The sequence below is a fragment of the Nothobranchius furzeri genome, chromosome 3 (genome assembly GCF_043380555.1).
Source record: "Nothobranchius furzeri strain GRZ-AD chromosome 3, NfurGRZ-RIMD1, whole genome shotgun sequence".
Taxonomy (NCBI): Eukaryota; Metazoa; Chordata; class Actinopteri; order Cyprinodontiformes; family Nothobranchiidae; genus Nothobranchius; species Nothobranchius furzeri.
The window spans coordinates 83,930,015-83,941,229 of record NC_091743.1 but is presented as its reverse complement, the minus strand read 5'-3'; the positions used below and the strand labels follow the sequence as shown (position 1 = coordinate 83,941,229).

The 11,215-nt window shown below is 41.9% G+C and overlaps 1 protein-coding gene across 1 annotated transcript; it reads left to right on the top strand.

Annotated features, from left to right (window-relative positions):
* Positions 1-1,177: 1,177 nt before the first annotated feature.
* Positions 1,178-6,708, top strand: arl4ca (ADP-ribosylation factor-like 4Ca). The gene has a single exon (XM_015958035.3). The coding sequence runs from the start codon at positions 1,904-1,906 to the stop codon at positions 2,486-2,488; it is 585 nt and encodes a 194-aa protein (XP_015813521.1). The 5' UTR covers positions 1,178-1,903; the 3' UTR covers positions 2,489-6,708.
* Positions 6,709-11,215: the final 4,507 nt, after the last annotated feature.

The following is an 11,215-nucleotide window of genomic DNA, read 5'->3' as shown; positions in this document are numbered from 1 at the left end:
CTGATGGGATCCGTTTAATCCAGATTTTTGGGGTCAAAGTGATCCAAATCCTACAAAAACGTTCGGAAAAACCCAACTAAAGGTTTCAACCGAATCAAAACCAAGATTGGATTATGTGATCTAATCCAGTTATGTAATCCTTTTTTTTAATCCATTTTCAAGATTTGATCCAATCCGTTATCCAAAACCCTAGTGAATAACTTTTGAAAAACTGGGCTCTGTAGACCAACTGGAGGGATTCAGAATCATGGAGGTTCATTCAGAGAAGGCGTTAGCAATTTCAGTCCTCGAGGGCTAGCATCCTGCTAGTTTTCTGTAGTTTCCTGCTCTACCTCACCTGAATAGAGTATTTTAATCATCTTTTTACCACGTTTAATTCTGCACAGGCCTGTTAATTACTCATTATTGCAATCAGGTGTGTGGGAGCAAAGAAACAGCTAACATGTGCAGGCTGCTAGCCCTAAAGGACTGGAGTTTTGACCCCTATTAGTGACTGGCCTGAGGGGTCAAGCCTAGTCTTTTCAAGAGGGGGAAGATGAGGGGGTTTGAATCATCAATTAATAACAAAAATAAAATAACAACCAATAAGATGTAAGTCTGTTTAAAATATCTATAAATCCAAATAAAAGCTACAGAACATTTCTGACAAAATAATCATAATTTCATATTTTTTTCTGACATCTAAGTAATAAATCACTTTTAGTATTTTTTAAATCTGTGTTTATTTAATAAATTACTGCCTGGTTCAATAGTTTAGTTTTTACACATAAGAAACAAAAACATAGATAATCTGAAGTATAAACAAAACTCACCCTTTCAAAATCTATACCTATTCATCTAAAGACATTTCTATTCTAGTATAATCAAAAGAAATTTCTGCTGAGTAAAACATAAATGCATTTTATTTAACTAAACTTAAACCAATATAGAAAATAATGTTAACTTAGTGGAGTTCTTTGTACTTTGCTGCCATCTAGTGGTCGCGGCGAGTAATTGTACCGCAAAAAAGCATGAACACTTCCATCATCAGTACTCTAAATACATTAATATTTAAGAAAAAATTTAAGTTTATTTAGCTACACAGAGGAATCCATATACTATATATATATATATATATATATATATATATATATATATATATATATATATGTGTGTGTGTGTGTGTGTGTGTGTGTGTGTGTGTGCGCGCACGCACACATTTTTGCCCTGATTTAACTATTTTATTTCTACTGAATAAAACTAAATGGATTGTGTTCTGGAACATATTAGAAGGTAAATAACTTCACCAGATCTTATTCATCTACACAGTGTAACGTTTACACAGGGACAAGTTTAAATGTAAATAGTTCCTTTAATAAGTCAGCCACATTGATTTCGTCTCATTGTTTGAATTAACTGATCATCAGCTTGGAAACTCGACAAAAACCTTTTTCTGGATCGGAATCACCTCATCTCCCCTCTGGTAGGTTCTTGTTTTAGCCGCTAGGTGTCAGAGTCCCCATCAGGAAACTCAATGCCTTTCAAAATAAGACGAACGCTATGCAGGGTTTTATTTTTGAAGCCGTAACCGGAAGTCACATGAATACATATTCTAGTGTAACTTGCCGCATGTTTAGAAGCGTACTGACGCGTCACTTCGGCTGAGTGTTTCCCTGGGGAGGGGAAGATGTGACAGTTTGCGCATTTGGAGTGCGGTGCGCACGCTGACTGCACCGCTTCTGAGGGCGTCCTGCGCGGCTCTCGCTGCTGGCTGTGTCGAGTCCGGAACAGGGATGCTGCGGTTCGTCTGGCTGCCGGAGTGCCGCTGCGCCCTGCAGCTCGTCAGGGATCGCTCCCGGTGCTTTTAACCCCCTCCTGCGGTAGCTTCTCGGACCGAACCGGGTCCCGCTGCGCGATCAGGAAGATGGGGAACAGCTGGTCCGGTTTGGCAGCCTTCCAGTCTCTGCACATAGTGATGCTAGGTCTGGACTCTGCCGGTAAAACCACCGTTCTTTACCGCCTCAAATTCAACGAGTTCGTCAACACTGTTCCGACCATCGGCTTCAACACGGAGAGGATCCGACTGGGCGGCGCGGGGGCCTCCAGGGGCATCAGCTGCCACTTCTGGGACGTGGGGGGCCAGGAGAAGCTGCGGCCTCTGTGGAAGCCGTACAGCCGCTGCACGGACGGGATCGTGTACGTGGTGGACTCCGTCGACTCCGAGAGGCTAGAGGAGGCCCGGGCCGAGCTGCACCGAATCACGCGCTTCCAGGAGAACCAGGGAACCCCGCTGCTGGTCATCGCCAACAAGCAGGACCTTCCGCGCGCGCTGGACGTGGAGGAGATCGAGAGGCAGCTGGGTCTGTCTGAACTGAGCCCCTCCACCGCGTACCACGTCCAGCCGGCCTGCGCCATCATCGGAGAGGGTCTGCACGAGGGCATGGACCGGCTTTACGAGATGATCGTGAAAAGGAGGAAGACTCTGAAGCAGAAGAAGAAGAGGCAGTGAGTGGTGATGGACCTCACACCAAGTTACTGTGAAATAACAAGTCAGACATGCAGGAAATAAAACATGCAGCATAATTAAATATTACATCATCATTATGCACTAAATAAAATGTTAATTAATCATTCATTTTAAAAAGTTTATTTTGGATGTTTCAGCGAAGATGCTTGTGAGCTCTGTGCTGGAGGTTCAGGACGCCTCAGGTCTCAGGTAAACATCAGACTCTTAGTTTCGACTACAGGTGGAAAATGGGTTTTAAGAACAAAGCTACCAGACAAAAATAAATAAAAACCACCACGTGACCCAAAAACAGAGTCAGGCTGGTCAGAAGTCTGATCACTTTTTACTCTAAAGTCTGTTTGGTCTGAAGACCTGAGGATGTCCTAAAACCAGAGCTTCTGGTCAGACTGAGGTGAAAACATTTTGGGGGTTTGGACCAGAATATAAAGTATTGATTCTCAGAGGAATCCCCTTTATTCATTTCTCCCAGGAAAAAAAAACACATCAGAAGTCTGACTTTGACCACTTTGAATTGCAAATTTATATATTTTTGTCTATTTTTATAATTTACTGGTTTGTATTTTAACCAAATGTCTTCCAAGTACAGGAAAACTTTATAGCCTGATTAGCTATCAGTAGAAAATTAATGCACATTCATTCTTTTTGGCTTAATTGAGACTCCAACAAGAATCAGTGCAAACAGTTTTTGGTTTTTAAATTAGTGTGTTTAATAAAGGAGGAAAACTAGGGATGTTTCCTTTTATTGAGCGGCTGAAAAGAAATGAGCAGAAATTATCTGATTAATTGAAACGTTGAAATCTTAGCATTAAAGTCTTCCTCTGATTCCTTTTCTTACACAAATAAATCCTAATAAAGCGGCAGTAAATAAGATCAGGGGTCTCATTTATAAAGCTTGTTTATGCACATAATGGAAACATGCAAAAGTTTTTTATTATGCAAACTTAGTGATTTATAAAGAAAAACTTGATGGGAAAATAGGAAATGGAAAACAAATGTTGACCCTAGTTTTGGAAACGACGACGCGGCTGGTGAGATGATAAAACAGTGAAAGAAAGCCGCGTTTTCAGACTCGCATCACACACACACACACACACACACACACACACACACACACACCAGCCACGATCCCATCTCTGAACTGAGGATTAAAATGAGAAATTATCAAAATGGAGCTTCATGTTTAACATTATCAAATCCATTGAATATTTTCATTAAACCTACCGTAATGAGCAACCTGCTGTTTGTACACCTGATGTAGAAACTTAAACTCAGGCTTGGTCATGAAGAATTTAAAGAGCAAGTCACCCCCAAATCAACTTTTTTTTGCTGATAAACTACATAAAAGAGTGTCTAATCATGCTGTAGACATGTGTAGCCAATAATTTTAATCTGCCATTGCTAATGGCTTACCCCAAAATTCCACTATCTCCGCTCCGACCCCGCTTTCCGCTGCCGCTCGCTTCCGAACTCAAATTATACTGTACTCGTTCTACAACAGCTCCGCTCCGGTGCGGAGACCTGAGGTGCACAAACAGGCATGCGCGGGATTTTCGAGATCTTGCGATACAGTCCGAGCAATAAACGCGGAAGTTAGATCCAAACACCCGTTGTGTGGGAGAAGCATCGGCATGAACTGTTCAATCTGCCCATCATTTGTGTTGAGAGATCAGCAGTGTTTGGATCAACAAAGTGTGACTACGTTGATAGTGGAAACTGTATTTATGGCTTATTTTTGTGCATTTAAAGTTCAACTGCCATTGATAGTTTTTAAAAGTTGTTAAACCTGTGCATATGAAACAAAAAACGCCTTTTGTTTATCGATTTATTGTGAGATAACGGAAGTTGTGCTTGCTCCTTTTCCTGTTGGGCGGTTGTGATTTCTGTCCATTGACTGCGGAGGTGCTCCGGCGTCCGGCAAAAATAGAATCGATCCTTTTTTTGCCGGATGGCGGAAGGGCGGGCGGCGCACTGCGCCGCACGGCCACAGTAGTGGAACAGCTCTGATTGACTACAACGGGACCGTTTTTGCTGCGGAGTTCGTGCCGGAGCGCAGCGGAGCGGAGATAGTGGAATTTTGGGGTAAGAGGTACTCTGTGATGTTAGCTGGTACATTATAATGTCACAATGTCGTTGTGAGCCTGTTTGGCTCGACACACGGGAGGCGACATCGCCTGTCCTCCATTCATTTTCAATGAGACATGCGCGACAAAGCGATAATCGCGGGTCTCCCTCCTACTAAGCGAAACGCGAAAAACGTGCGTGTCAAATTTTGTGCTCGTGCACGTGTCGTGCTTATTCAACCCAGCAACGCGATCCCAGAAAGTTGAAATATTTTCAACTTTTCATCGCTGTCGCTCGGACGAGGGCCAATTAACGGGGGTTTCATTCACTGACCAATGAGCGGACAGGATGCTCCGTACATCTCCGAGCAAACATGAAGGAGAAGTTGATTATTATGTTTTATAGTAAAATCAGAAGTAAGATTTCACATAACTCTAGCAGCACCTTGTGAAACATCATATCTACCACTTTTTCAACTCTGAACCGCTTAAATAACCTTAATTCCCTCCAACCTGACACAGCCAAACAAAACAACGGAAGTTTCGATTTCGCCATGGAACAGAACGGGTAGACGGCTTTTCCGCTGGCCGCGGGTCGCCTCCCGTGTGTCAGGTAATAAAAGTGACAGCGACGAATTTCGCTGATCGTAGTCGTTTGTCGCCTCCCGTTTGTTAGCTGCTCCACCCTCTCAGTCTGCCAGGCAACAGCATTTGTTGCATTTTTCAAACAGGAAGTGGGAGTGGAGTAAAGCCTGGGGCAAACCGGAGGCGGGCACGCCGCACAGCGTTGCACCATCATTTTAAATAGAAGCCATTATAGTTATTGAGAGTGGGCGCACGGGGAGCGCCGCATCCCAGAAGCGTCATGCCGAGGCACTGAAGATGGACGCCAGTTCTGTCTCAAGCGCCTTGGCTGTTTACTACATTGTGGAGTGCTTTACAACGCGGAACGGCTTTACGGCACAAACCCAGCCGAAGTTTTGATAACTTTAAAGTACTGTTGATCTTAAAATATCCCAATAAATAGCACACTAACCCATTTTTAATTAATTCAAGTCTTGCAAAACACAACGGCAATTCTGATCACGTATAAACAATAGAGTCACTTACCGCGGGATTTTCCAAGAAGCGCGCAGCACGGCGCGGCGCGTCCTGTGTGACCACTTGGCTTCTCTAAACCTCGGGCGTGACACGCCGTGTCCACCTCAGCTGTGCCCCAGGCTTAAGATTCTGGTAGGGGTTGACTTGCTCTTTAAGACTCCGAGTCGACTCTATGTTTGCTTTTAAACGACAAATGTAAAAATGCCATATGTTCGCCATGTAAACACCAGACCATACATGGGCTGCATATTGCTCATAAGGTGGATATGTTGGAAAATTAGTTTACTAATTAAACTAAGAAAAGTAAGGATTCTTTGCAAAGTTTCATAAACGAGGCGCCTGGTTGTTAGAACCACAATACTTTTCTTAATCCCAGATAAATGTAGCACGAACCCGCCAAATAAATACAGCAAGGCTCTGAATCAGAAATACAAAATACACAGTCGTCAGCATCTAGTGATTTTTATGTGACCTGGAGGCCAAATACAATTCAGCTTCTCCAAAAGTCCAATGCTTGGAGAACGCAATCACATCAGATTCACCATAAATCAGATTTAGGTTGCCCTAAGTAAGTCATGTTTGAATAGCGACTGTTTGAGTTATGGAGGCGGAACCAACCTGTCAGGAAAACGGCGTCCTGTTTAAAGGTTGTAGTGAAACAAACCAACAGGCTGGAACCTGATCAATGATTCGTTTAAACCTTTAGAGTTGACTGACAAACACCAAATCCAACAGTGTTAATATTGGTTTGCGATTTTATAATAAGTGACTTTTGAGTGTTGCTCAACTTTAACAACATAACTGAAGCCATAGCCTGCAGCATGTTGGTCTAACGCCGCCCTACCCGGACTAGTTCACCCCGTCACCTCTGTGGCCGTGATGGCAGCATGCACGATGGATGAGAACATCCTTTTGTCAGTTTTGTTTCATGTACATGTCAGCCACGACTCTGTCAGACACCATGGTACAGCCAACATGTGATCGATGCCAAAATGGAAAAGAGAAGTATTTTTGAGATTAAACTCTTTATTTATTACTGAACTTGTGTCTGGTGTTTTATTTTTTATCTCTAGATTATGTAAAATTGTTGTAACTCTGGGAGAAATTTCAATAAGCCGACTCAAAAACGTACCTATATGCTTTATAATTACCATGTGCAGTGTTGGTAACGCTTCCTTTTACAGTCCGCTGGTTACTAAGTACTTACATGGTAATTACATAGTAAGTTAAAGTGTATATTGTGTGGTTAACATGTATATTTGTAATAAAGTGTAATTATTTACTGGGAATGATTGTTAAAATAAAAACTAGAATTGAACTTGAGTTACACGGTAATAACTATTTAATTACTCAGAAACAATAATACACTTTAACTTACTATGTAATAACCATGTAAGTACTTAGTAATTAGGGGACTGTAAAAGGAAGCATTACCGCAGTGATTTTACTGTTTGGGAAACTAACATCGATAGTTGTGGCGTTCTCAGCTGTAACTGAAGGAACGGGCTGAACTATTGGAATTAAAAACATTTTCTGTTTTCGGGAAATTTGCTGTCTATTTCCTAAAAGATCTGGATCACTTGTTTAATTAATACATTTGTGGTGGCTTCTAGTGGGAATGAATGCCTCCTAAGTCGTACTCTGGGGGTAACAAAAGCCCAGATGCACCCGTTTCAGGAAGTTCAAGTTTATTTTTAATGTATTTATTAAATCACAGATCAACAATACACAAAGATGTCATTTTAATAATAAAAAACTGACTTATAGCCAACATTCGGGACATGAAAAAATAAATAAGAATATAAAGAAAGAGAAATCAAAGGTGAATTAGTGGGTAGAAAGTTTACATTCAGTCAGCATGGCCTTTATAGCAGTCACAGTGCGTCTCCATGAAAGAGCGCGTGGAGAAGAGTTTTAGTTTATTACAGAAGGTATGAAACGTAGGTTTACGTTTTAGAAATCTCCATTTGTGAATGAACAACTGACCCAGAACAACAGTAACACTTAACATGGTTTCATTGTTTCTTTTCCTTTAGAATGCCAAAGATCTTGTTTGGTGAAGTCCTTTAGCTCATTAACTGCATTTTTTTACCGTGTGGGTGTTGGAACGAGCCCCCGCACCGTGAGAACAAACATCTCAGCTCTAAAGACGATCTTCACCCGCATACGTCACACGTCACGTGATCAGGAAGCAGAAAATCCATGTGTTAGGAGATCGTTTTGGGCCGCTGCTGTACAAAAGTGAGGCGCGAACCGGAAAAGCGTCTGCCGATCACAATTCAACAACAGATTAAGAAAGAACGGATAACGCTCTGTAACGTGAGGAAATATGGGTTTTCTATCACAAAGGTGGTGTTGGACTCAGCTGTGTCAAAGCTGGGTCGCTGAGAACTTTCACCCACAGATTAAGACCTGAACGCCAGCGAGTCTGGGAGGAAACCATAACATCAACCACCTGCAGTCTACCAGAAGATGTGTTTACATGAGTTGTACCCAGACCAAGTCAAAACATAAAGTTTAAACTTCTTTTTCTTGATTTTAATGTTAAAATAACCATTATCATTTTGCTCATTATAAATGTGTTTAATCAAATGAATGGTTCTTATGCTTTGGGGTAATTATAATGGATTAATGAATCCACACTTAAGTAGATAATGTTGAATGTTTGGTACTGACCTTCACACTCAAGCACACAAACATTCACAAACATTCACACACATCTTGCCCACAGTAAAATCCAGACACATTTGATGACGCACATGTTTTTGCTTTGAGAAGAGAGAGTTTTTGGTAAGTTTTCAGTCTTATGATTCAGTTCGTGTTGGACAACGAGAGAGAACAGACCTGAAAACCAAAGGGGGGGCAGAGCCTGTTGGCTCGTTCTTCCCCCCTTTCACGCTGTTTCTGCCACGCCAGGCAGAATAGCTGAATCGCAACTTCTAACGAAGACTCATTACCGAGTCTTTTGATTTCTGAGTGAATTAACTTAAGAAAGCGCGTCGACAAAACGCTTTACCATCAAAGTGTACCGAGGACAACTCTGGACCGGGTCGCAGCGCATCTTTGTCTTCTCTGCCAGCCAAGGTGCCCTGGATGAAACATCCTAAGGTGACGCCCCGGATCCGAAAGAGGGTCCAAAAGAATTCGGTGAGACAGAACACGGTGTTTAGCGTTTTGATGCATCTTTTCCAACTAAGAGCCTAAGTTTATTCAAACCATCACTTTTCACTCAGACACCTGGTTCTTCCTGAAGCAAAATCAGATGCACTCACGCACCCATCCCAGCTCATATCACTCTCACCATCACAACATTCTCAATCTTCATAAATTCATCAGAAGGTCTATTTGAGCCAGAACAGCATATCAACTGTTAAAGAGATTGTCCCACAAAGTTACTAATGTTGATTGTATTTCCTGTTTGTCAATTTCAAAATCATTAGTTTAATTTGAAGAATTAAAACTTTTAATCCTTCAAACTTGTTTCCTCATTGAACTGAAACACAGACACTCAGATATTATCGGCAGTTTATGGATGAAAACAACCTTTGAGTCTTCTGAACAATATAAAATTTGGTTATTGATTTATTAAAATTAATATTCCGAATTAATACGTAGCTTGGTTCCTCTTTCATAAAAGAGCATAAATCCATAACGCTACAGCTCGAAACGCACGGATTCTTCCTGATTTAAGAGGTGAGTCTCCGCTTTGTTTTGGTTGTTTTGGCGTCAACACCATCCTAGCGCGCAACGTTCTGTGACTCTTAAAAAAACAGTTAAAACGGTGAGAAACGCTGGCAGCGAAGGGCTTTACTGATCAGGAAACGGCTGGCAGAGAATGAGTTAAAGAGCACATCACTCCTGTTCTTAGATCCCTACACTGGTTTCCAGTAAACCACAGAATAGATGTCAAAGTGCTCCTACTAGTTTATAAATCACTCAATAGCATGGACCAAAATACATGTCTGATCTCATTCCTGTATATAAACACCCAATAGGGCTCTGAGATCCCTTGGAAACAATCAGCTGGTGGAACCTCGGGTCAGAACCAAACATGGTGGAGATGCTTTTAGCTACTATGCAGCTCACATACGTATGGAATCAGCTTTCCCATGACCTTTTTCAACTGAACCATGTTCAGCACTTTGGGCTTCCTGACAGGGTTGCGGAAGGCGCTTTATAAATAAAGCTTTGATTGATTAATTGATTGATTGACCTCAGATGTGCTCCAACCCGTGTTGTTTAAATCAACGCTAAAAACCGTAATGCACTCATCAGCATTTAAATGAATTGTTTCTTACGCTGCGTTATCCCCGCTGCAACCTGCGCTGTAACTTTGTCTTCTCCTTTAGCTCTAAACTGTAATTCTATCTATGTGTATTTTAATTTGTGTTTTTATGTGGTTTTGATATCATGTCCTGATCATTGTAAAGCACATTGGATTGCGTCTGTGTTTGAAATGTGCTCTGTAAATAAAGCTGCCTTGCCTATCACCACCAACATGTGGATGCATGTCCGGGCCCGGACTCCATCTTTTTCTGTTTATTCCCTGAGTTCGCAGGTTGGCCTCTGGAGGGCAGCATGGTGACGCTCTGCAGTTTTCCTTTGCTGACACACCTGCAATTCATCAAACCATCAATAAGACGGTCAGCTGGCGACGCACGGCTCTGGCGCTGCATCCATCTGATGCGGCTGTCTGTGCTTGTAAAATGTTGAATGAAAAGTTAATTAAAATGTATTTTATTTTACTGCATTCATGTTTCTATGTATGTCAACTCTAAATGTAAAGATTGTCATCTTTTAAAATCTAAACACAAATGATAAATACCTGAAATAACAATAGGCGCTTTCTGAGCTGAAGAGGATATGAGATTCAGGACTTTTCCTCAGACAGGCTCATGGATGCATCGCCTTATTAGAGACAGGAACAAGCGCTATTCAATCAAAGTTTCATAATCAGGGAACATTTTCTGAGTGACAAGTCTCTCTGAGAGACAGGGTTTGGAGAACACTCGCTTCAGTGGGAGGACCAACGCGCTCCAAGCCCCGATCCACATCTTCAGCTCACTGTCCACCCTTACGTGCGCGCTGACAGCGAGCTGCGCTGTACGCATTGTCCAGCAGGGCAACTCACTTCCGGGCCTCAAAGGCCGGTGTCCGGCATGTTTTGGTTATAACCCTACTTCAGCACACCTGATTTCAATTAGTAGGTGATTAACAGGCTTCTGCAGAACCTGATAAATATCTTATTTAGTCTGGCAATGCTCCATTGACGGCTCTTGGTCACGGGACAGGTTCTACCATTGTCTTTCAAACTCTAGAGATGACGGAACTGGAAATCTATACCTGATAAATCAGTATGCAAATTAGAGCGAAATATGAGGTGAAGATCTAAGATGCACAACCAACTCAGATGGCTGACAGTTTACAACTGACAACTCATATAGATAATGAAAATAAGACATTGGGGCATGACAGCAATATAGATCCTGATTGTAATTTCTTTAACAGTAAGACAAATGAATGCAATTATTATTCAAAAGAGGAACTT